We start from the raw sequence: 27,680 nt of genomic DNA, 5'->3' as shown, positions 1-27,680 counted from the left end.
CATCTAGTTACCCCCCCTCGCCCCCTTTTTTAACATCATATCAGTTTAGACTGATTCTCTTTTGCACTCAACAAGAACAATTTCTAGCACTCTTTTTACATGACAAGAGAAATGATTTTACAAGTGACTAGAATACTAGTTTCAACCATTAGGTTGATATGTGCCTCCTAAAAAGAGTTTGATTGAAGGAATATTGCTTTTGTATTTAATATGTTTATCCAGCCTTGACAACAGAGAAGCAATTGACAGTATAAATGGTGATAGTGCTGTGAATTGAATTAAGATACATTATGTCTGGTTTGTCAACATTTATGATTTACAAATACATCTCTGTACCTGTGGAAAGAAAAGGAGATATTAGCTAAGGGTGACTCACATGTGAGACAGAAATTCTTGTTGCCATGAAAATAACAAAAGCTATTTCTGCTCTGTTCTGCATTAACTATTCTAAAGTCAGAATAGTTTGGAGTGTTTGGAGCTAAGTGTTTGGAGCTAAGTAAATTAAAACAGGATGTGATCATTAGTTTCTAAAAATCTTCTGTGGGCATAGAGCAGAGAACACAAGAAAGATTACGCTCTAATAATCTATTTTCAATATACAATATCATCAGATAAATAAAGACATAATAACATCCATAGGTTTATTTCAAAGATGCAGAAGCATAATTTTGCATTTGCCTGATTGACATATGTGCAACTGCTGATGTCCATAGGAAATTTGAAGATGTACAGCATTATAACTGAAAATCTGGTCTTTGAGGAATCCTTTATTCTTCAGGCATACATAAGTTAAAGCAGGCTTAGTGTTAAGTGAAGTGAAGCTAAAAGAGACAGCTCATACAAGATTGACTTGGTGATACTAGGTCAGAAAAAGGAACCGTGACTTTTGCTTAACAGAAACACACTTAATTGATGAGTTTTCTTTGCCTCAGCGTGAGCATTACAGTGTGTTTTACTGTCTTCCATTTTAATAGCAGCATCATGCACATAGTTCTGTTGTTAATATTGCAGAGATGGCATATGTTTGTGGGTAAGTAATCTGCCTGTTTACAGTGCCATTAGGAAACCGCTGACTCCACCAGTTCACAGGCTCGTTTAAACCTTTCTCTGCTTCCGACTTGCTGAGTATTTGGTATTCAACACCGTGCGAGTGATTTCCTGCAGCCTCCCTAACACAGGTTGGTGGGTTGCTAAGGAATATATCTCAAGAGGTTAAGAGCCCTGCAGTCACCTTGATCTCAGTGCCAGTGATTATCTGTGTAATTTTCTGCTTCGTGTTTTATACTGCAGCACTGACCAAAGCTTATGTTTGTCCTCTGGCATCCAAAGGTGTGAACAATTATGGCTGTAGATAGAGATATGTACTGGTTGCTTTCACAGTATAATCTCTTTAACATATTATTACAAATGAAACATCATCATTCAACTTTAAAAAAAAAAAAAAAGGAATGAAAAAGAAAAAAGCCAAGTGAGATCAGTTGGAGAAACAGAAGATATTTTTTTCTTCTAGTCATCCATTTTGAGTTCTCTTCATTGTCTTTGGTTCATAGCCTTTTCAGTACACATGCAGGACAATTGCTTCACAGCCAAGAGGACTAGGAACTGCCTTTATAAAACCCCAGACCTCTAAGGGTCTCACATGATGTCTTGCATCATAAGCTGTTAACTCAACAGTCACAGTGAAGGACACTTAACCCCAGGAGCTACAGCATGCTGCCGCTGAGTGGCCTGTGCTGCCACAGCTGCAGGTAGAATTTCAGGGAGGGAGAGAGAGACCCAGATCATGGATATAGAGAAGGATCCACATCAAAATTTCCCAAAGCTTTAAAACCATTCTCCTTTACCTGTCTTATTCCATAAGGGTCAACACCTACAGATAAGATCCTACAGTGCCATTCCCCTTCTGTTATTTTAACAGATAGCATGGAAGGATAAATGTCTTTCCTCCATGACCAACATTTTAATTCAGTCAGCTGGGAAAGGGAAAAAGATTTGGGCCACTTGCTCTGTTGAGAGCTCATAGCAGCCCATCCACCTCTAGCACCTCTGGGTGCTATTCCTACCTTAAAGGTGAAGTAGCTGTTGCCACATCTTTGCCAGTGGTCCCAGGTAAGGAGTCTCTGTATGTGCAGAACTGGCTCTTTCCCACGCCATATGAATGGTACTTCCACACTGCCTTTTGCCAGTGCAGAGAGATCCCAAATGGCCTGTGGGGAAAGTGATTCCCTCCCCACCTCCTGCTGGAGTCCCCAACACTCGTATCGTGGGACATGGGACTTAATTACCAGGGATGCCATTGAACTGTGACAATTTCACTTACAATAAACTCAGACTAGAAATTTAAGCAAATCATCTCCTGTTAGCTTGTCAATTGTGCTAACAGGTTACACAGTTAGAAGCCACAATATGTTTGCACCTCATATCCCAGCCACGGGGTCAGTAACCTTTTGGCAGAGAGGTAGATAAGAAGGATAATGTTTGGTGGAAACTGGATAATGTTTGCTGCAGATAAAGCCATGTGTATGCCTGTTTCAGAGGCTGACTGTGATGCAACATACAGAATACCTGCAGTTACTGCTTATCTTGGTAGCAATGAATGCTACTGAACTAAGCCATGCAAAAATGCAAAGCACCTTAACTTTAAGATTAGAGGCAACACCTGTAGCAGAGCTGTTTAGATAGCTTCAGCTGTAAAACACTATATGAAAACTGCTGGGGTTTCTCCAGCTGAAAATTAAAGACATAATAACAGTATCAGATGCTTCTGAAGCAAAGAAATATTTTTAAAAGGTAATATAAGCAACCCATAAAAATTTACAAGAATTCATGGATTACACTGCCATGTGATAACCAGACTCCAAAATGTGCTTCTACTTTTTCCTGCTCTGGTCCCACAGATAAGCATTAGACCATGTGGGCTGAAACTGACATTTGCAAAGCTGAAGGAACATAAAGAACTGAGTTCAGTTTCAAGACAGAAGTTACCTGAACAGGGAATAGAGCAAAAGAATTAAATTCTTAGGGGCTTACTGATGTGCAAAACTGCTTCTCTCAAAAGAGAAGTATTATCCGAGATGTTACACTAAATTAAAAATTAAAAAAATATATACATAAGCCACATTTTTCAACAATATAAAAATATTCTATATGAAGAATGCTGTGTGACAGGAACTTCTCAGTGGTACAGTGACAGAGTGAGAGCAGAAGGTAGGAAAGGAGAGAAATAATCGGTTGCCACACCAGAAACCCTTTCCTGCATTTTCCCTACCCAAAACCTCCACTGCCTGCAACTACCCTCATTTGAGGAACCTGTGAGCCTTTCCCAACCACTCAACCCTCTCTCAAGCCTACTGACGTTTTTCCCTAGCACACTCAGATCTTTGCCTGAGAGCTCTCTCCCTTCTGTGCCTCATCAGTGCCACCATTCCCAGGGATGGCTTTGAGCTATCTCTGTCATGGCATTTGTATATGAAAAGTAAGTTCCACACTCTGAAAGCCCAGTGAAGGGCCAGCAGTCCTATGGGCCAGAGCTGAGTTGTCACAGAAAAATATAGCTGCCTTTCAGCCTTACTCTAGCTGGTGCAAAGTGAATTATTCTTAATCAGCTTCATGGTCTTTAACCTTGAAAAACTGAATTTATCTGGTCTTTATGCAAATTAAATTAATGTCACTCCAGGTGAAAGGTTTCATGTGACAGGCCTTTTAAATTTAATCTTTTTTCTTCAAATTGTCTGTTATCTTCTACTTAAAAAAACAGTTTGAATATTAAGTATGGGCTTATTGCAGCTATTAATCATTTGGCTAAATAAAACCACTAGCAAACTGTGAATAGCTGTAAATAAGATAATAGGTCTGCTACCTGCTGCCTCTTAGTCCCATGTAGACTGGCTACGGAGTGAAAGATTAAATAAGAGCTGTCACATAGTTTAGGGAAAATTTTGCTAGTTTTGTGTTAAGGTAAGATACAGAAACATGATCGCTATACAAGGTCTAACTATTATTACTTAATGTTATTTTGCTTCCTCTGCCACACACAGCTTACCTGCTGCTGGGTTCTAATCTCCCAGGGCTGTTTTATTTAATGAGTGTTTCATATAAAATGCATATAGGGCTTTCTTTTCTCAAATAAATTACCAACAGGACTACAGTTGCCCTTCTCACCTGGTGAGTCTCATGATCTTCACTGCTGGTCCACTATTATGTGGGTAGACAGCACAACTTACCCTATCACTAGAAGTTTGGGCACTTGCATCCAAGGCAGATGTGGCAGAGGTGGAAATTGTTCCCTGACGTCCTGCTTCTTTGATAGATGTTTTTGCCAGTTACAGACAAGGCAAATTTCAAATGCTCAAAATCAAAACACTGGGATGAAATTATTACTGAGGTAATTTAAGCCTGCCAACTCTATTTTTTCCCCCTTTTAAGTGGTCAGCCTCTGAGACTTAGCAAAGGAAAGAAAAGGGGAAAGAGGCATTATGTGATGAGGAAAAACAAACCCAAGGAACTCCAGAATTCTTGACCCATTCTTCAAATTATGTACTAAAAAAATTGAAGATATTTTGCTCGATGTTCAAGAGCAGAAGTTATCCAGAAGTCCATTCCCTGTGAAGACAAACTTCATTAATACGTAGCTACCATCATTCATCTCCCTTTATTTTCTATTAATGTTTTCTGTTCTTTGCACTTTCCGACTCTCTTCTTTCTACCTTTCTGCTTTCTTATTTAAATCTTCTCCTTTTTTGTGATACTTTCTTCATGCCTCTCATCCTTTACTATTCATAATTGTCCTTCTCAGGCAAGTGAAAAACTTAGGGTTTGTGTTACTAGCCCATCATCAGGCAGAGTACAAATCCTTTGTGACTTTTCTATGCAGATCATTTATTAGCTCTTTGGTTCTATTTTTTCAGATGTGTGAGACAGATAAACTTCATAGCTATTTCTTCACCATAAAGGTAGAAAGTTATTAATGGAATGCAAAACAAGGAAGATCAATCTAGGATTGACGTTGCAATTGACAGCTCAAAAACAGTTTTCCCCTGGACCTTTGCAATTTCCTACCTATATTTGTTTCCCTTGATGGTGCCTTTCTTTTCCCAGATTGGTGTGTATATTCCTTTCCGAACCTGAGAGGAAAGGCATCTCTGTAACATTATTGCTTGCATCATTCATTTTCCTAACTTTTTTCCTTTTCTCTTTATGATGAAAGAAGATTTGGCGAACTCGAGGACCAACAGTCCAACCCTTTTCATGTTTCTCATAAATCAAATTCATTGTCTTATCTCTGCTCACCTACTCACTCATTTACCAATCTTTCATGTATTTAACAGTCTTCCTAGTCCACTGATTATGCTATGTTAGCCCAGCAAAGAAGGCTTCAGTATGAGTGCTTGCTTCATTTGATCACTCAGAGAATTACACTATAATGATCCTCTAATTACAGAGCTGTCGCACTGTATTAAATTGTTTCTATATGTGCTGTCAACTGTTTATCCTGTTCTGTTTGCCCCAGACTTCACATTTCCAAATATACTACAGTGACAGTTGACAACAGCATTGACAAACATAATGTACAGTGTATGGTTGAGGAAAAGAAGTGGAAGGGCTTGAAAAAGGGCTTGGAATGTGAGAGTAAGCCAATATTACCACAAATGTTTTAATCAATGTGTATTTTTCTATAAACCAGTTCATTCTTGTTTTTCTGTGTTTTTCCACAGTGGTTATGTCTTTGATTATGATTACTACAGAGATGATTTCTACAATCGGTATGTGTGGTTATATTTTTTAATACCTACACCATTTCTACTGTTTGTTTATAATGTAATCACATCATTTGGTTAGACATGTCTGTTCTGATTTTACATATTATTCATTTCACTATTTCTATTGTATATCAGAAGAAGACTATTTGAAGATATCACAAACAGAAAAGATTACCACCACCAAATGTATGCTCATTAAAAAGCTCTTTTGGTCTTATCCTTCTCTGAGAGCTTTTGGGGCATTTTCTGTGCTAACAGTTTAATGGTAGGTTAATTGCTCAGTGTTTCTTCCTACAAAGTTCTTCTAGGCTTACTGTCACTGGAACATATAGCAGCTGTAAAATTCTTCAGCATGACACTCATGTCTTTGTCTTTTCATCTATGTGTATGAAAAGATGTAGAATGTCTTCTGAAAAATGTGTCTTCCAAGAACATTTAGAAGTCTAGAAGGACCTTGAGGGAAGCAAGACCACAAGCTGAACAGCATATGTGTTTCTATAGGAGGAAAAGAAGTGTGGATACCTGAGCAACTGGAGATTTGTGCCTTGAGTACGTATGCACAGTCTAGCTCAGAACTGTGGGAATTTATTCATTCAGATGTAGCAGAATCACCACAACACAGGGTTAACATGGATGACCACGGATAACCAACCTGCGATGCAGCAGTGTTGTGTCTCTGTATTACAGCACCCTGGTTTAGCATAGCCCAAGTGAGTCAGAGGGAAACAAAACATTGCTCCACCAACCTCTCCTAATCTGAGATTTGTTTTATGTAAAGCAATGGACAATAGCAGGGGAGTTAAGTTACCATGTGCTATGTACCTTTCTGCTTAGGAACACTGTAGGAAAAATTCAGAAACAATGCTTTTTGGTTTTGTTTTTTTTCTGGGGTTGATTCAATTCAAGCCACTAGTTTTGGTTTTGCATGTAAATGACCGTGCTCACTTGTCACTTCAGCTCTGTCCACAGAGCTAAAAATAGTGAGCTATAAACATATGGAGTAAAAGCCATCAATGCAGTTCAATCCTGCTCAGTCCAGCCTTGACAGTAGGAGCAGCTCATATCCTGTAAAAAGTTAACTTCCACAGGCTTGTGTTTACTTTCCCCAAGGTTACTGCTCCAAATTTCATCAGTGGATTTGTATGTTTTTAAACAGAGTACTGTTTCTGATCTATGCCACCTAATTCTGTGTATTATGGGTAGCACAAATGAACAACTATAACAGTTACATTTCCACAGCAAAAGAAATACTTACAGGGCTTTGAAGATTGTTTCTGTGGAACCTCGTGTCTATCTTGCTGATTGTCTTATGGAAAACCACTGATAGTGAAATGTGTCCATAATCTATTCAATAGTATAATTTACTGATTTCGAAATCTTTCAGGATTAAGACAGCAGAAGTTTTATGGTCGAAAACCCAAATATGAGGTTGGCCTCACAAGGCTGGACATGTTGATCTGTTGACATAAAAAGCTTAGGACGTTAAGGGCCTCTGTTAGATTCAAGTTAATGGAAGTGGAAGATGAAAAACTCTATACAGTAGGCATGGAAAAGAAAATCCCATGGCAAGTTTGATGCTTATAGGCTTATGAAGCATCAACATGCTTATAGGAAATACAATTTAAGAAAGATAGTCATGATTCTTTGAATTTCTGAACTTCTGAACTTTCTGAATTTCTGTGTTTTATCCCAAACCATAGGTCTTGTTTTCTAATATTCATTAATTTTCCAGCCTCCCTGAAGGGAGACTACATCTATCTTATATTGACTAAAGCATTGGTGGGGTCAAAAAAGGCTGACAATAATGGTTAGTGCTGTAAAATAAAATCTGTTTGAAGACAGATTGACAAGATCAGGACTGCACAATTTAGAAGTCTGGGTGAAAGAAAAGGTACTGTTATATGCACATTAGTGATTATTGGGACAAAGAATTGCTTTAGAACTGAGCATTTCTATTTATCATTTCCATATTACAAGCACAAGGAAAACAGGCAGGGTACTTCAAAACTGATAAAAGTATGCATTTTTTTAAAGAAAGCATATCATTGAAACATGTAGAACTCGGTGCAACAAAATAGCAAGCCCAAAAGCTTTGCATAATTTAAAAAATAGAAGTAAGAATAGTAGTATTAGATAACAGTCCTTTTATATATTTCAAAAAAGGAAGCATAGTTTTGCATTTCACTACATCATCTAACCATGCACTATTGGAAGCTAGAAAAAAATTACCTTTGAAGGAATAATTGCATGATCTTTTGCATGATAGCTTACAGTTCTTCTGAAACATTTTATTCCAGTAATGTCAAACAGGAGACTGTGACCAATCAGCAGATCATCCGATATGATAAATGATGAGTGACAACAATAATATTTCTGTTAGAAGTCCCAAAAATGTTTTAGGGTTCATCTTTATACACAATTGTTTAGTTATGCTCACAATGGCTAGATACTGCTTATTCAGTAAGAATATCCACAGCCATGGAGTTCAAGTTCAGTGGGGGTGACAGGATCTCTGTGACACATTTTGTAGGCAGCTATGGAAAACGAGGGAGCTGGTTATATTGTCTGTAGGATTATGGTACAGACAACATTAAAGATCCTGGGATTTAAGCATTAGGTGTTTACTTGCCAGAAAATGTGCTAGAAGACTTTCTGCTTCCTGTTCAGTCTGCTGTTAGACACTGTGGTGAGTGAATTACTGTTTCTTGTGTGTCTGTTTTCAAATGTGTATCTATCTGCCCAGCTGGGTGACAGTAGTCAGAATTGTGAAAATTAAACATGTAGTTATAAATTTCCATAATTACTAGTTGCAAGTATCATTTGAAAGAAACTTGAGAATATTTTGTGAGAATGTTGCTTGGCCCTCTACTTCAGTGTCTGAAATCTTAATTTTCTGAACTTTCTTCTCGTGACCTGTCATATTCAGAGCCCATAGCTTTTATGTTCTAAATATATCTGTAGCTTTGAATACCTTTTCTACTGCCTTTATTTTCTTCTGCGCAGGTTAGTTAGCTGCTGTTGATAACTGTGGTTTTAGGATTGGAGTATTCTGTTTGGAAACACTAGTTCATTTTGGTTGTAGAGTATCTTTTATTGACTGTAGTGGTAATTCTCTGAACATCTACATGCTACAGTGGTTTTGGTTTGAACAAGACTTTTTTTTTATTAAGCATGCTTGAGTATTTTAGTGATTCTTCATCAATTCATTCTTCAATAAAGAGAACATATACTAGGACCTCTTTTCTATACATTCAGAAGGATGTACAGGTCCCTCACTATAAAGACTCTTTTGCTATTTTACAAACTGCAGGATATTTCTTTATGGTGATGGTTGGCTTCAGAAAAGTTAATTTCTTTTTCTATCTATAAGGATAGCAGATAGAAAACTAGAATTTAAGCCATGCATGTAATAAAGGAGCTGAAATGTCACCACAACGAAATGTACTGCTGTTAGTTGTGTGCAATGAAATGGTGTGGACCTGTGGAAAGCAGGTTATGGATTTTCCATACTGCAAATAACAGAGTCCCATAACGCATCCCTCATTTAAATTATGCAAAAAATCTGGGCTATGCACTGGTCTGTGACTGAAATCTGAATATGGCACTTAATGTGCATAGGTCCTTGAAATCTAATTTGACTGTGATATAAAGTGATTACGGTTTCAGAGGGTAATTTTCTCAAAGATAACATGAAAATTTAGTTGACAGGGCTTCCATGACATGAAATCACAGAAGGTTTTACAGAGTCCAGCTGACTGAATCTTTTCTAGGTTGTTTGATTACCATGGCCGTGTCCCCCCACCACCCCGTGCAGTGATTCCATTGAAGCGTCCTCGTGTGGCTGTGACAACAACTCGCAGAGGCAAAGGGGTTTTCTCCATGAAAGGAGCATCACGATCCACCTCAAGTGGGGCTTCTTCCTCAGGATCCAAATGTGAGTTGCTCATATCAGTTGTATATTATTGAAACAATGATCCTAGTAATTTCTGCAAGCAGACAGCTTCCACTATATAGCTCTGTTGTAGTCATTTCCTACCCTCAGCCTTTAGCTGGAAAAACTGGTTTGATTACCAAAGCTGCCATGCCTTTCCTGCAAGTCAAAGAGCACACTGATGTAACTTTTGAAGGAAATCTCTTCTACAACATGTGACCTACAGGTCACTCCCTTGGCCTCAGAAGAAGCCTGTTTAAAAATCTCCTATCATCCTGACTACTTATGCACCATGAGGTCTTGTGAACAGCTGAATGATAATAAAGCAAAGCTAATAATCTTGTTATAGAAAGAGGCACACTGATTTCTGTTGAGACTTGAGGATCATATGTGAGCTGGGGGGGGGGGGGGGGAGTAGGGGGAGGTTGGGTTGTGTGTGGGTTTTTTGACAGATTCCTCTGAGGGTAGAAAGAGGCAAAGTGTCTCTGCCTGTTCTAAATGGAGGGCAAAACAGTATTGGCAATTTGGGATTATTCAACCCTTCCTTAGTGAGTTGGCCTTAGAAGAGCTGATGAACAATAGGCATTCCCTCCTCCAAGCTCACCAAGCTCCCCACCCCATAGTATTGTCCTGGGAACTTCATCTTCCTCTCCATGCATCTTTCAGCACCCACCTGTCTTCCCCTGCCCCTTATGTGGAGTGATACTGTCCTTGGAAGCGTCACTGGAAGAGGAAGAGAAAGATCAGGTAGGGATCAGATATTAGAAAGAATGAAGGGACTTCAATAAGACACTTGCAGTACCAGACTGGTCGCCAACGCATCATGCTGTCTTACACACAACCATGAAATAAGTGAATCCACCAACACTACACCTTACTGGAAGAGAGGTTAATTATGTCATCAGCTTGAGCCCATTATATACGCTGCTTGAATAACCTATCTAAATCTCACATGCTAGCATCTAACAAAGAAGATGGACCTCTAGTGAGCCCACTAGGATCCATTCTTGATCCTATTGTATGAATTGATGGTATCCAAGACCTTGAAAGAAAACATGTAATAAATATGCATGTGACTGAAAGAATGTAAATATGATAAACAGAGCAAAAGATAATGTTTTATACTGAGGAACAAGGAGGTCGGGCCATTCCTTGGAAAGGATGACATTCTGAGAAGGGGAGTCTCTGTTGGCTGTACAGTCGAATCACACACAAGTCTTCAGTGAATGAATTGGCTAGATGGCTATTACCAACAATGGGAGCTTTGATACCTACCACACAGGAAGACATCTAAATTTAGTTGTCATATTACGGAGCTCACTCACACCCTAAGAGGATGTCTGGGAGTAGCAACACTTCCTTTGTTCTCTGGAGGATGAACATGAGTCTAGACATTTTCATACACATCTTGAACTAATCCACTTGTCTATAGCTACTTTTTTTCTTTCCTCAGTACTTTAAGTAAAGAATTATGAATCCTTATATTAATTTAAAAGAAAGCATACAGCTCAAGATCTTTACTTTAGTAGACTTTAATTTAAATTATTTTGTTAGTCTTTTCCAGCCCTTGAGTCTTTGGGTTTTCACACAGTGAATCAAAGCTTTAGTAAGTATATACACTTACAGATTCATTAATTAGATCTCCTTTATTGTTGTTTTATCCATATGAAAAGTCAGTAGTATCAGTGCATTCAATTCACTAATTGTCCTAAAGCATGATCTAATGAGAATGGGCTTTTTGGACTCATTTTACGTTGAGAAGATTAATTATTTTCAGATAAGTTTTTATATACATATTTCTCATTGACCAGAACAAGAATAACTCCAAAATTCTTCTAGAGAGCTAAGGACCTTGGTATATCCCAGTAGATGTCAAGGAAATCTCTCATCCAGAAATCTGGATTTTCATTGTAGTGAATGGGACAGAGCATATTACATTAACATATAGATACCTGTTCCTCAGAATAATCATCAAAGTTGCTTTATTACTTATTCTGCATTTCAGAGAATGTTTCGTAGTACCACATCAGGACTTAAGTAATGCATAACATAGATTACAGGATTCAACTCTAGATTGAGTACCCATAGCCACTTGCCAGAAGACCTCCAAAACACTGTCTGCATAACATGGCAAATGTTGCAGAACCTGTAAATTATTTAATGGAAGTGCAATCAGGAGTGTAGAGATCCTAACAGACAGTGTTATGCCCCAGCGAAAGTATCCTTCAGTGTATTCAGGTGTGATGTGAATTCTAAAAATGTCAGTCTTAGAGCTCCAGGTGACAAGATCATCTTTGGATCCAGCTCTTTAGCACTGAAGGGAGAGCTGCAAGCTGCATCACTAAAAACGTGGGCGGATGTTTTGACCCCTGTTGAGTTTCTACCCTCAGTTCTTTACAATGGCAAACAGTACACAACTGCAGAGACCATTTATTGTGCTGGAATAAATTGCAGAAAATATTCTTTCTGCATGCAGCACACCTTTAAAAGGAGTTAGACACACAGTATAAAGACTTTCATGCTTGATTTCCCCATAGAATTGCTTCCATTTTTGTCAAGTCCAACCAACCCATCATAAAGGTAGAAACATGATTTTGTTGACTTGGACAGGAATGTAATCAGCTTATTGTAAGACATTTATCAGAGAAATAACAGAGCCATTCCCTTAGGGGCTTCACGTTGGAAAGTAGAGAATGTGTGTTTTGCAGCTTCTTTTGCCATTTCATTGGAAAGGTTGGTTATATTGAATTGTGGGATGAAGCAATTTAATATTTTGTTGCCCCTTACTGTACACTGCTAATCTGAACCCCTTGAACCAATGCACTGTTGATTCTAATTGTAATTTATTGCTAGTTAAATAAAGGATCTCTTCAATAAGGAGAAACATAGTTTGTAGGAAGGAAGATATTTTGGGTTTTAATGTTATTCAAGATGGTAAAACAGCTTAATCGCAGGTTCAGAATTAACTGTGTCAAAATAGTATTGCCTATGCTTGAAAGATTTCACCCCAAAATAGCAAAACTGTCATGAGATCTATCCCCTAATAGACTATTCAGATTTAAGTAGAAATCTCATAGGTATAAGCGTTCTATAGCTGTTCTCCACACTCAGATTGGATCCAGAAAATGAACCCATACATGTAGCATTAAAGGTCAGAACACAGGGGACCCCTCAGTGAAATTATCAGGATTAGAGGGGCTCACTTCTGAAAACCAGCAATCCAAAGACAGAATTTTGTTGTGGCACACAGCAAAGATGTTACAAAAACATAATACCAAAAACGCCTTGCTCACTGATGAATACATCTGCAAAAATAATGTCTGCCCTCCAGTGCAATAAATTCTTGTTCTACCAAAAAATGGCAATATGTGTTCTAAGTTTGCTTCCAAAACACAAAATAAGTTAGGAGGATTTGATTTCTTTTCTGAATCTATAATTTTTCAAGGACCAGTTGACAATATTTTGCCTTCTTTTTAACTCCAAAGACTAGAAAAAAATAAATCAACCTTCCCACATTATCAGAAGTAACTCACAAAATGAAACATGTTGGTGTGAAAAGTACACATAGTAGTTCTTCATGTTAATGGTAGGAAGCAGCAGATGCAGATTGCTATTTAGAACTGGGAAAAACTCAGTTTTTCTGACAATATAGAAACTGAAGCTCTTCGATACGCATTTTCATTTTACACATCTGAAAACAGGAGGAAAAGACTAATCAAATTTTTTATACCCTGTGTGCTTGAGATTAAGGAGTAGATACTTAAGATGTTACAATAAGTACTGAAGTATGCCTTTAAATTAATTCATTTTGACTTGCATAGTTTATATTTAGCTTCATCAGCTAACCCATTTTTCAGTGAAATCTAAAGTTATACAATATTATAAAGTATTTTATATTAAACATGAAGGGCTTAGATAAAAATACATGACATTTCTTTCTAAAGGAATCTGAATCATGCTTTGTGGATGAATCAATTTGTAGTTATGGCAAAAAAAATGTTTCACAAATATAGTTGTAATCCAACAGTAGCACTTTTATTTCTAAAAATGTGATTTACCTCAATTTTAAATCTCTTGTTTGGAGCTGGATGCAATTTGTCTCCTTTGGTGCTAGATGCTTCAATGAAAGATGCATTCTGTAAGGCTCTTGTATTCCTGGCAGAGGGCTGGAAAGGGTCACTGAATCTAATTCCTTACTGTTGCAAGTAGCCACATCATCTAATCCTTTAAGCTTTATCTTAAAGCTAGTTAGGTTTTGGGTTTTGTCTGTCTCTGTTTCTTCTACTTTCCAGCTTAAATTTGTTTCTCATTTGTTCATATCCATTTGTTGTGCCAACACTTTCTCAGCTTAAAAGTTTTATTTCCTTTTACCTTCTTTTGTCTCGGGCAAACAAGCAAAACTCTTTTGTCACACTACAGGCTTTTCATTCTTATGGTCATCTTCATGGCCCTTCTCCCCAAATACCTGCCAGAATTCAGTGATTCAACCTGTACACATCATTCCAGATGAGCTCTCACCAGGTCCTTATACAAGGGTACTGTACTTCCCCGTCTTTAGCAATACATCATTTGACACATCCTAGCACTGCATTTTCTTTCTCGTGGCTGCATTATAGCGATAGCCTATTGTCAACCTGAGACTACAACTACACCCAAGGATAATTCTGTTACTGTCTTTTTCAGCTGATGAGCTTCCACATTAAGAGTAAGAGTTCTGCTGTTAGTCAATCAAGTGCAGGACTTCTCAGTGCAATTGCATTTCCTCTTTTTTCTAATGTAGCATTCATTAAAATCACCTGACGACTCCTTCCATTCCAGTTCACTCTGAATAGATGATACCTTCCAATTCTATGTAATCAGCAAATTTCACCTGTTTATTTACTTTTTTGCATCAAAGTTCTTGAAGATATTTAGCCATTTTGGTGCCAGTGCTTGAGGAATTTCATTAGTAATTTCTTTCCCTTTCAATACATGCATTTCTGTCACCTGCTGGCCTTTGCTTATCTGCTAATAGGAAAAAAAAAAGCAGTAAGCTACTTTATTTTCCTATTCTCAAAAGCAGATGAACAGATATTTTGGACACAGGCAGCTCTGGTTTCATGTTTATCAACTGCTTTATTTCTTGCCTGAGATCAATTTAAAGAAAAAAATCCATGAAGTTTTAAAGTAGAATTTATATACTCAAAGGAGGACACCTGAAGTACAATATTTACAGTCTTTGCATTTTGTCTTTGTCATAACACTGTGCTTAAAAAGCCTAAAGTTCTTCCCAAGCTCTATACCACAGAATCACAGAATCACAGAATGGCTGAGGTTGGAAGGGATCTCTAGAGCTCATCTGGTCCAACTGCCCTGCTCCAGCAGGGTTACCTACAGCAGGTTTCCCAGGACTGTGTCCAGACAGCTTTTGAGTATCTCCAAGGATGGAGACTCCACAGCCTCTCTGGGCCACCTGTGCAAGTGTTTGACCAAAAAAACAACAAAAAAAAAGCTTTTTCTTGTGTTTAAACGGAATTTCATGTGCTTTAATTTGTGCCAATGGTCTTTGACATGTTAGTGGGCACTACTGAGAAGAGTCTGGCTTTGTCTTCTTCATTCCCTCTTGTACTGGGGAGCGCAGAACTGGACACAGTACTCCAGATGCGGCCTCACCAGTGCTGAGTAGAAGGGAAGGATCATGTCCCTCAACCTGTTGGCAACACTCCTCCTAATGCAGCCCAGGATGTTGATGGCCTTCTTTATCACAAGGGTGCATTGCTGGCTCATATTCAGCTTGTTGTTCATAAGGACCCTTCGTAATTTGTCTTTAGTAATTGCTGCTCACTACAGAAATACCCGGTACAATATAACTGAGAGTGGATTTTCTCTAGGAGAAGGATTTTGAAGCTTTGTACAATTCCCTGCAAATTAAGACAATAAGCAACTCAAATAACTACACCATTGCAATGTTGGGACTAGGGTGGAAATTTGGAACTTGTGCGGATTTGTTGAAAATCTTTCCCCTTTTTTATTTCAGTCCTTTTTAGTGTTCACTTAAAGTGATTGACTGTATGATGGAATCTCCTATTTAATGACCTTATTAAATGTGAATGATAAATTGCAGATTCAGTGACCAAAGTCTGAGCAAATAGTTATGGCATAGGGGAATCTTGCAAGGTAGCAATAAAGCTCCTCAGTCATTTATAGCATCTTTGCTTGCTGTTGAATCCCCACTGTTGTGTCTGTGTTCCCTCTAATGCAGTCTTCTTCCCAAACCGATTTCTCACTGAGACACCGCAGGGAAGCCCCTGTGAAGCAGAAGGTTTGACCTGAGTTGAACAGTAGCCCTACATATGTGCCTGTTTCCTCATCAAATTCAGAAGTGCAAATGTTTTCTGCTTTGCTTTTTAGACTGGGAACAAGTCTCACTAGGTCCTTGTGGTGTCGCTTCTGACTTTTGACCTTTTAGCCTTGGAAAGCCTGCTGTTTGCCAGTCAAGGGACCACCTCTAACACAACAGCTTGGCCGCGCAGAATCTGTTGCCAGCTGGCTTCATAGCGGGCTGCTGCAGACAGTTAGCATTCCCCGCTGGACAGACTCACACCACTTCACCCTGGAATCTGCGCCGCTTTGCTACTCCAGCACTGACCAACCACTGCCTCCGGGAAAGCAGTAACCTTCTAAATATATAGTTGTCAGAATCTTAATGTTTTGTTACAGGTCTAGGGGATTGGACAGTGAGCTGTTATTTCTCCAAGAACATTTTAAGGCCTTGCTCTATAAATATACTGAATAATTCCATCAAATACTGTATAGCATATAAGGGTCTAGCACAAAGGTTACTTTTAAGCTTTGTTCTCTAAGGCCTACCATTCATTCAATAGGAGATCAGAGGTTTCAGCGTATGTTAGTGTGAGATATGCAATTTCTCAATATGAGCACGTGATTAAACAAGTTCATTACCACATATAGCAACCTACTGCCTTTAGCTGACTTGTTATAACTATAATGCACATGACCCAAAGTCTAAGATAAAAAGCCTTGTTTTCACCCTCAGTGAATGTGCTCCAAGTTTGCAACAAGGCTGATCTAGAGGCAAACACATACTCACTGAACAAACACGCTACCACTGAAGCAAGCAGTAGCTTGCCTGCACACTTAATCATCAGATTTTGACTGTCCAATAAAAAATACCCATGAGACACCATGATGAGACACATGCCCATGAGTCAATGAACAGGACTGATAAGGCAAGATGCAGCCAGGAGACCCTTTGGACAGAAAGGGAACATGTCCTTCTCCATGGCAGAATATCCCTTTTCCCAGGCTCACTAAGGGCTCTCCCATTGCTCCGGATACACATCCCAAAGTCAATGCACATCCTGCTTCAGCAACTGTAAGGATGGAAGAGGAACACTGCTGTCCTGGTTTTGGCTGGGATAAAGTCAATTTTCTTCCTAGTAGCTGCTATAATGCTGTGTTTGGGATTTAGTATGAGAATAATGTGATAACACACTGATGTTTTAGTTGTTGCCAAGTAGTGCTTACACTGGTCAAGGACTTTTCAGCCTCCCATGCTCTGGCAGGTGCACAAGATGCTGGGAGGGGGCACAGCCAGGACAGCTGATCCAAACTGGCCAAAGGGCTATTCCATACCCTATGGTGTCATGCTCAGTATAGAAACTGGGGGAGTTGGCCAGGGGGCAGCCATCATTGCTCGGGGATGGGATGGGCATTGGTCAGTGGGTGGTGAGCAATTGCATTGTGCATCACTTGTTTTGTACATTCTTTTATTATTATGATTATTATTATTGTTATCATGATCATTGTTATTGTTATTATTATTATTTTCTCCTCCTCTGCTGTCCTATTAAACTGTCTTTATCTCAACCTACTGGTTTTATTTTTTTTCTGATTCTTTCCCCCATCCCACTGGGGTGGTGGGGAGGGTGAGTGAGCGGCTGTGTGGTGCTTAGTTGCTGACTGGGTTTAAACCACAACAACTGCTCAGTGCTTTTCCATTGCCAGTCCCTCACAGTTTAAGGTGATGGTCCATTTCTTCCTACAAGAGTTGTGAGAGTGACAGCTGTGTTATCTACTCTTGACCTTTATAAATGGCTTTATTTTCCCATGCTAGCACAGGGTTCCCATTTTCTCCTCTTCTCCTTTTCAACATGATTTCCTAGCACAGATGGGGCAAGTGGATCTGTTTTGACTGTCTTCTGAGCATAAAAACATGTCCTGATAATGCCATAATAATGAGATCATTCATGAGTGCTGCAGTGCTGCTTCTTCTGAAGCCAAAACACCTCCAGAGCAGTTACTCCTTCTTATGTTAGACAAGAGTGCAATAATGCACATAAACGAAAAGTAATGCAATGCAACAAAGATTTGGAAACTTCACCTCTTGATTTGTGGGCATTGCCTCCGTGTCCCTGGATGTGATCATAAAAAGAAATATTTTCATATGTTATCTATAGCTGGAAAAAGTACAAGAAATTACCAGAACTGAAAGCTTTTGAAGCAATAATACTTAACACCTTCTATTGCAATTAAGTTGTTGACTGGAATATAACATTGCATTCCTGGCTCCCTAACATTTATGTTACCATTCACTCTTGTTGAAAAATACCTACTGCTACTGTGAGGGATCTTTTTATTATTGTTGTTATTATTACAAAATAGTCCAGCAAAATAGCATTGCAAGACTGTGAACTGTCTGTCATATTTGAATCATTCTTTCACTATAGGCTGTTTTTCAGTAAAAGTTATTTGGATTTACTAAGAATGCCCTTGACATGTTTTGCCTGAAATACTTATTACAAAGCAATACAACTCACATAACCCTTTGCCACTAGGGTTTAGTATCTTGTGATTTCCTAGGATTCAGCATTTTTAACTAACAATGTTCATTTTTAAAGTTAAATCTCTAAAAATATTGACAGAAATGAGACAGTAGACTTTGTACTACAGAGGAAAGAAAAAAGAACATGTTTTGGTCATGGGGAGCTGCAAATGTAGTTTATTTCATGTTTTGCATCTTTGCTCTCTTTCCACAGTGAAATCAGATGAGTTGCAAATAATCAAGAAGGAATTAACCCAAATCAAAACAAAAATTGACTCCTTGCTAGGGAGACTGGAAAAGATTGAAAAGCAGCAAAAAGCTGAAGCAGGTAGGTGAAAGAAATTTGTTGTCACATGAATTAAATTAGAACCTCGTTATCAGTCAAGCAGACAGACCAGAGAGAACAGAAGCCTTCCAGAAATTTTGCTACATAACAGAGGCCTGAAGCAAGGTAAATTAACTCTCAGGTAGAACTGTTGGGAGTATAAATTAATATTCTTCACAGAGCATGCAACATCATTGCAAGAATTGTTTTCTATGGTGTAGTAGGAAAAAAAAAACTAAAAGATTCTTACTGGATGTTCTGGAAACAAAACGTCACTAAAATATTGACTGAAGAGAATTAAGTTAGAGGTTGTTGACCTTGGGGATGCTTGTGCTATCCACATTAACAATTATTAGATGGTCTATATCAGGAATTATTGCCTGGACAATAGGCAATAGTCACAAGTTGAAGCAAGGGAAATTCCTGTTTGATATAAGGAAAAGAGGTGCAACTAAGCAATGTAGCAGGTTGCCCAGAGAGTCTGTAGTAGCTCCATCCTTGGAGGCGTTCAAAACTCATTGGGCCAAGGCCCCATGGACCTGGACCAAACTTTGAGTTTGGCCCTGCTTTGAGGAGGGGTTGGACTTGGAGAGTCCAGAGATCCCTTCCAACCTAAGCTATTGTGTGAAGCTGTGGCATCTCTGTAACACCAGCCATGCCTCTAGTTCAGCTTTTCTCAGGCTTGAAATGTTTTGTTTTGAGGCAAGCCTTGGGAATGACAAAATCCAACACTGCTTTTTAATTTAATCAAGATCTTTATTTCTATCATTGCAGTGATAATTTTGTTAGCTGAATGATCTCAGCTGGCAGCACTTTAAAGCCATACTGAGCAGTTATAAGGGATTTATAAGGTTGTATTTTCACCACAGTATATATAGAAAACAATCTCAGTTCTTACCACTGTCTATGGTATTTCCTTATAAATCACATGGTATATCTCTGTACAGGAGCTGTGTACTAGCAAGCTGATTTTGATGAGAGCCAGTGGTGAAATGGAAGCCTTATCTCATGAAAAATCTCAATGTTTCTATTTTTTTGCCCCCTCCATTCTCTGATGAAAAAATTTTATGTATTTTGTGTGAAATGTGTGAAAGGAATTCTGCCTCAAAATCCACAGCTGCCTGGGTGTCTGGGCATTCAGATTTGTGATCGTTGCCTAACTCCAATCAGCTACATGTAGCCAAAAATACCCAACAGGATACATACAGAGAGCTCCATCAAGACTGTCTAAAACATTGGTGGGAATTAGCAGTTGAGGTTCATAAACCTGACACAGGCAAAATAGATATTTAGATCTGGATCCCTCCTGTTCCCGTGTCCGCCCTATTTGCTGATCTCTTGCAGGGCTATCTCTCTGAACCCAGAAGTTTCCTGCTGGCATTCAGAAATAACTCTAATGAATGTCTTCCTAGGGCAGAACACTACAGAAAAATATTTTGCAGTTAACAATTTTAAAAAAACCCAAAACCCCAAACCTCCAAAACAGCTCTTTAAAAAAACCTACCTTTTATTGACAATCATTTTCTAAGTTGACTGACAAGACCCAATCCCTCAGCTGTTATAGTTTACCCCACAAAATAAGCTGAGTGCTTTTTTCCAAGTCTAAGGTAAACCATTAGTACGGAGTGTGATTATCTCTTTTAGGAGAACTGTACACAATATGTATTCATTATATTCTATTTTGTACTTTATGCAAGTTAGATAAAAGTTGGTGTAATCAGTGAAGATGTAATTGCGAGGCACTCCATTGAATCACTTGCGTACTGAAATGCTCTGAGATGGTGCATCCCTACTTCAGGGAGCTTTTATATAAAATCCATTACTATGCAAAACAACCTGCATGTCATTGTATTTTGATATCCAATTTTCACTTTTGCTAAAGGACTGTAGTGAACTCATTTAAATAGAAATCAGCTCAAAGAGGAAAATGTTGATTTGTATTGAATCATACTGTTATGCCTTTTGAAGACAAGCAATGAATAATCTCCTCAGAGATTAAAAACTGTTTTTAAATTCTTGATGTTTTAAAACATCAGGTGCAAAACCCGTCCCCCATATTCCTTGCCTCTCATCGGAGGGCATGAGGAGAAAAAAATACCTCAGAGACACCAGTAAACCTGGATCCCCATTTAAGTCTCCTGAGCTGATGAAGAGACTTATGCAGCCTGGTTAATTAGTCTGCAGATGATTGCTTCCTCAGCTAAAAGATTTGTATAAGATAAGGCTACATCAGTGGCTGAACTATTTCATTTATGGTGTCAGATGTGAGATGATTTTGTTCCTTATCTATGGTTTGGCAATATTACTTCTTACTTTCCTCTGCCAGAAGGTGTGGCCTCACTAAGACTGGCATCAGAGAGAGGATCTATGTCTTGTTTATACAAAACAAAAATCAAGCCATCACCTCGTCCTTCTGGTTTTTGAAGTTTGCATCACTTTCATGAAGAATATTTACTTATTAATCTTAAAAGTTATACATCTGGAGGAATGTGACAGGTTAAACAGATAAGCTGGACAAGCTCAGTGCATACATTGGTTACTGCTCTACAGCTGGGTGAAAACTCTCCTTACAATAACGGCTGATGTTCTGTCTTTTATTGTTATCAACCCCTGACCATTCCAATAGGGGGAATATAGATAGGAGGATTTCCTGTACATAGGGAGACTGCAGGAATAGCTCCTTTGTTTGTAAAAATCGGAATCAGGAAGCCAGAGATAAGAAGCTGTTCTGATGTGAAAAAATTGTTAGAGGAGAATATTCTCCCTGTAATATCAGAGATGGGTGCTGAAAGGTAGGATCTTAAGTTTAGCTTCTCAGAAGAGCCCAAAAGAGTTAGATGCTGAGCTGGTATTTTAGACTCCTCTGAAGAACCCAGTCTACATTCTCATTCAGACAATTAAGTAAGTGAGCCAATTTTTTTGCAGCTGTATCCTAAAAGTTTTCCCATTTAAATGTATTAAGTCCATAATTTCAGGAACCCTTTTTGAAAGCCTTGACCAAAGTTGATTCAGTTGTCGCTGCCACAGCTGGGTTAATCTCAGAAGTGGCTTGAAGCAGAAGGTGATGGGGCAGGACATAGTAGGCATAGCTGATTCAATCCACATTTCCTTGCGCAGTAAGGCAAGTAACACAATGACTTATAACTAGCATGGTATTGTATAGAGCACCTTACCAATAAATGATGAGACTCCATGGGCTGAATCTTCTACTAATATGCGTGACTACTGCACTGTCAAAGCAGTTATCTAAGATGACGTTTTATTCTTTAAGTCCAAGAATCTTTCTGAAGAAATTATGTGACTAAGGGAGAAAAGCTTACTTGTTATGTGTCTTCAGTAAATGAATTTGAAAATGAGGGATTAGAGACTAACAAAGGCTGAAGAGATGAAAGTAAGTTGCAAAATAAATGTGCAGAGGTAGAAGGAAAACCGAATGTGTTAGTTTAAGACTATGATACAGAAAAGTGTGAGCAGATACAAATATTATATGCAGCTGGCAATAATTTATAGTAAAATAATAATAAATTCATAGAGATTAATTCATACAGCTTCACAGGCAATCTACAGATTCATTGTCTGTCCAACAAGATAGGTGATGCACTACTAGTGTTACAGAACAGTCAATCTAACAAAGAAAGAAATGTTTTTGTTCTAGAAATTTGATCATTGATGGGTATTGTCACCCTCAGACTGAAAAGACATTGGTATTCCAGCTACAAGCAACTAACTCTCTGGCCTGTATTCACTTTGAGTACATAAAGCTTTTCATCTAAACTCCTGATGTGCATAGGAATAAGACTCTGATCCCTCCAGCCACTCTTCTGGCCAGTCTGTCTCTGCCATTCCTCTCTCAATCTTCCTCTGGATTTCTGCTGGCTGGATGAAATGCCTCAGCGTATCCAGGAGTCTCACAATACATAATCACAACAATGCAGCTATCTGCACTAAGATCCTCTGGGCCTCTACGGAAATAGTCTTTCTTTTCACCACTTTGCGGAAATTATAGGAAGACCTATATTTGGGTAACTGGAGGGGGGCATTCTCCAGTTACCTCAGCACATTGTACCAACGGGGAGAAACTATTACTTTACTCCATAAAAAATATGTTCAGTTGTCTAGAAGGATTTGTTGATTATCTGCATGGTTGTTGAGCTATATTCACAGCAAATTTATGCAAATCCTTGTTCACTTATTGGCAATTAACAGCCTTCCACTTCTCAGAGCATAGAGATTTATATACTTCTCATTGGCTGCAGATAAATAAATACATGGTGACTATGCCAATTGGATTCCCAGGGCAAAGCAAAGTCTAGAAAATCAAAAAGCTGGATCCGCTGGTAAATCATGCCTTCATCCACTGCATGGGATAGATGAGCATGTTGGTGCTATGGTTGGTTTATGCATTAATTTTTGAAAACAAGGGTTTTGATCGTATTTGCCTGGTAGATGTTAACACACTGATTTTTACAAAGCTAGCTCACCTGGACATGGGAAGCTTAGGTTTCTTCCTCAGAGCACTTTTTGCCACCACTAGGGAAGGCTACTGAATCTCTATAGAGTATGTTTTCCTTACAGAAGCTCAAAAGAAACAAATGGAAGATAATGCTGATTTGATTCAAGAGGAATGCATATCAGAGAATGCAGATAACTCTACAGAAGAGCCAATTGAAGGAGGGCCAGATGCAGATGGGGATGGAGAAGAGATGACTGATGGGATAGAGGAGGATTTTGATGAGGATGGCAGCAATGAGCTGGTAAGGAATAACCATGCCATGTCTGTCTATACAGTTGCTACAAGTAACCACAGAGAACCAACAATCTGGGTTAACCAAAAAAGCTCACAGCAGTACTGTGATGTTCTGTAACTAGTGCCTACTCTTCATACACTGTAGTATCAAGCATAGGGCCCTCTGAGGATAAACAAGACATATATTTTACTACACTTGGTGATTTTAGAAAGGAAATGAAATGTACTTTAAATTGGTTTACATTTAATGACATGTAGATCGTGGGGGCAGGGGGAAGCAACCATGTTTTTCTAACTGAAGCATTTCAAAATCAAATAAGATTCTAAAATGGAGAACTTTCTCATTAGTAAACATGTGTTCCCGCACAATTCCCAGTCCCTGTCTTCCATGTGTATCTTCTGCAGGCTGCATTGGAGGCTACAGATTTTTTTGATGGAAGGATTTTTCCCTAAGAAATGTTTGACTAAGAAATGTTGGGTTTTCAGCCTGAGCCTGTACCTTTCACGAAATGCCCATCATGTTGTTAAACTTCTAAGTTCTTCTAGAGAAACATGAAAAAATATTTTGAAAGTCAGATTTATACTTTTTTCTCCATTCTTAATAAGAATGGATCAGTCACATTGTTTTAGACTCTATAATACTCTCCCTCTCTTCCCAGCTTTGATATTCTTTTGCTTTGAGCAGAAATCACTTCTGTTCCTCAGTGTCACTCTCCCTGCTTGCTTTTTAACATACATTTAATCATGTCTGCACTGTAAAAATCATTCAGTGATGCCAACAGAAGTCAGTCAGCAATGGGCACATCTGAACCAACACCAAGTCTGGAGTAATGCAGCATGTGAATAACCAGTGTTTTGTACTGCTTACTGCAAAAGCAATTTAAACCTACTGCTAATTTGACAGTCTGCATCCCTTTAGCCAGCACAAGGCCCTCTTGAATTTATAAATCCTGAATAGCATTATGCCCAGAAGAAGCTACTACAACCTGAATCCCCTCATCTTTTAACCTGTGATGTCGAATAGATGACGTTATCACTTTTTCTCAAAGGAACAGGTTGTCCTGTACAGGTATGAGGGAACTCTGTAAGCAGGTGCCACTCTGAATTTGTAGGCAGTTGAAATTTTGTAATGAATAAATAGTTGTAAATATAATATCCCACCATGGCTAATACTTGATCAGCTGAAGTGGTATTAGCAATAGGGGTGACCACAGTTTAGCAAGACTGGTGGGTTTTGCACTAATTAGGTGTCAGACTCCCTACTACAGACAAATAAGTGGGGAAGTTAACATACAGTATATTAGCTTCTGACTGTTCAGTGCTGTCATTTCACCCTGTGGGTATGACATATTTAGCATATATCTACACTGTATAATGAAGCATGATGTAGAAGAAATTTTTCATCTAAAAAAGGCCTAAGCAGGAAAGTTTCTAAGAAGCAAGCAGCACAGGAAGACTTCATTAGCAGTGAAAGTCTGGAATCAGCACAGCCACATCTGCTGCTTCCAAGCTAAAAAGCCTTTCCAAGATTTATGTTATGGCATTAGTTGAAGTGCAGTGTGTTGCAGACACAGCTCCAAAGACAGGTCAGAGGCCTGAGCCACACATCTAAGGCACAGGGAGGAACCAGCTCCAGTTTCTCTGCGTGCCCTTACTGAGCCCCTTGAGTGCCAGGAGGAGGTGGGTCCCTGCACATGGAGAGAGGTGTCCTCTGCCTTGCGCCCCAGCGCTCATGAATGATATTCCCCAAACCCCGGCATGGTGGTAGCAAGGAAAGGCCAAGGAAGAGCGCTTATATGCATCGTCTCGGTCAAGTGCACCCCGTCCCAGGGCCAGGGCAGCGGAGCCAGGCAGCCTCATGCCTTCCACCTTCCCAGATGCTGGGACCCTCTAGCTGAGAAGCTGGCAGTATTGCACACTTTAAAGCTCAGAACCAAGACTGCCACTGATGTAAAATCCTTGTGTTTTTCACCCTCCCTTGCCATTTTCCTCAGGCTTTGGAAGTGGCTACTTCACCTTAGTTTTCCTCGCTGCTAGGATGGGATAATAACACTTTCTTTCGCAAAGCCTAGGGAGATCAGTGAATGAAAAACTGCTATGGATTGGATAAAGGATTGTTCTGCAAAGGATTATTTCAAAGAAATCTCAGGCAATAGGTGTTTCCCAGGGAGAGGCAATTATAAACTGAACTGTGCTTCTTTTCTCTACAGTTTTTACCCAAACACTTAGCAGTATTGGCCAGTACTGTTATAATACGAAGCTGGTAGTTTATGATACATATTATAATTTAGTCTGGTTTTCACTTATACTTACACATATTTATGTAGATATAATTGCCAATTCCTGTAAGTTTTACTTTCCACTCCAAACAGCTGTATAACTGGAAAGTCAATAAGACTGCTATCAAATATGTAGTGAATACCCCAGTAGGAATACTTGGGATTTCAGTCTGCTTCTACCTGTTCTGTGCCCTGCTATCTGGCATTACCCTCCATTTTGTGAAAATTAAAGTAGATATATAAGCTTGTTATAAAACAAGAAGTCCTAACATATGTTATTCTCCTGTTTTATGAAAACTAAGTTATTTAGGAAAAAGAGCTGACTAATAGCTAATGTGTCATTTTGGAATGGAGCCAGTTACAACTCATTTGAGGAAAAAAAAGGGAGTTTTAGCATGAAAAGTGTTAGATGTGAAACAATTAGGACAAACTTTCCATGGGTAAAAATATAACCTCGGACTCAGAAAAATAAATAACCCTCCAAAGGGCATTTTTTCATTAAATCTATAATCTTTTCCAAATGTAAAGCTAAAGGGATTTAGGATGATGATGAAAAAAAATCTTTTGTTCATCACTAAGAGCAGCAGAGCAAATAGAAAAACATTTGAAATGGGCATAGCTAATGTTCTGAAATCAGTCAGCACCAAAAATTGGTAGTGAGTCTGCTAGTCTGAAAAATATTATGAGAGGGAGAGAACAACATGACTTAAATTTAGATCTTAACGTTTTTTGCAGTGCTTCATATTTAGCTGTAAATCTCCTGCCAAGCCATTTGCCAATAACCTGCTGCAGGACTCTTTTTGCTGAACACAATACTCTGTTGTCTCTTTTTTGTTTCCCCTGTGATCATCCCTAAGGCTGTCAGTAAAGGGAAGTGTTTAAGGACAGACCTGCTGCCAGAGTCCAGATGCTGCCAGAATGGAGCCTCTGAATCTGTGTGTGCGGGTCTGCGTCTTTGGACCAGAGGACTCAAAATATATTTATTTCTCTATTGTTAATTCTAACTTGCAGAGGAAGTCACTATGCAGGATGCACGCTGTGGGTTTAGGTGGTAGGATCAGTTCTCTAAATTGACACACTGTCTGTTTGGAGGAACAGGTTACTGCACATTAACTGAGTGATGGCAGCTGTCCTCATGCCTGCTTTCAGCCTAGACCAACTGTAAAGAAATGCAAAGTAGTTTAGCCTGCAGTCTAAGTTAAGTCAGGCACGGATTTAAGGAAGCTTTAGCCTCTTCATTTGCCTGCCTGGCTGCACACTCAAAAACACATCACATTCAGCAGCTGTACACCTTATTCATCCACAATTTAGATCAGGATGTTGTTCATCCCTGCATTGTCATTTTCTGTGGACTAAAGAGATGCCCACAAACAGTCATTATGGCTCAGCTGAAGTGTGAAAAAGTTTTACGCCACAATAACTTGATTGCCCATCTGAACTCTAATTCAAGACATGCTGCATTTGAAGTATCTGCTACAGTCATCAAATGTCACCTCTTGGGAAAGTTTCTTTTGTACCAACTGTTTGCCCACAAACATGTCTCAGTGTCTCCAGTGCTGCAGACGCTCCAGCTTGAGGATCTTTTTAGAACAATCCCCAGAGACTTTTGCTGCATCAACACACTGAAGAGTTCTTTAAATGGTGATTTCAGATATATGATCCATCTATGTATGGATATGCTAGGAGAGACTGACAGAGTCAAATAGCTGACTTCAACTTGCTCAGTGAAGAGTGTCATATGCTTCTCACCCACCTGCTCTTACACGTTGGCCTTCCACTGCCCCTTGTAAAAGGGCATGTGATAATATATTGTAG

General features: G+C 38.9%; 1 protein-coding gene across 1 annotated transcript in view; it reads left to right on the top strand.

Moving 5' to 3' along the window:
• RALYL (RALY RNA binding protein like) overlaps nucleotides 1–27,680 on the top strand; it is a 407,383-nt gene that overhangs the window by 364,776 nt on the left and 14,927 nt on the right. Inside the window, exons 6-10 of the mRNA XM_072851214.1 lie at nucleotides 5,715–5,762; nucleotides 9,530–9,693; nucleotides 10,357–10,437; nucleotides 18,729–18,842; nucleotides 23,415–23,593. Coding sequence (XP_072707315.1) covers nucleotides 5,715–5,762; nucleotides 9,530–9,693; nucleotides 10,357–10,437; nucleotides 18,729–18,842; nucleotides 23,415–23,593 — 586 coding nt within the window. The remainder of the gene's footprint in view (nucleotides 1–5,714; nucleotides 5,763–9,529; nucleotides 9,694–10,356; nucleotides 10,438–18,728; nucleotides 18,843–23,414; nucleotides 23,594–27,680) is intronic.

This window comes from Ciconia boyciana, chromosome 2 (genome assembly GCF_034638445.1).
Source record: "Ciconia boyciana chromosome 2, ASM3463844v1, whole genome shotgun sequence".
NCBI classification, from domain to species: domain Eukaryota; kingdom Metazoa; phylum Chordata; class Aves; order Ciconiiformes; family Ciconiidae; genus Ciconia; species Ciconia boyciana.
The sequence above is the reverse complement of the archived record's forward strand: the minus strand, read 5'-3'. Positions and strand labels throughout refer to the sequence as shown.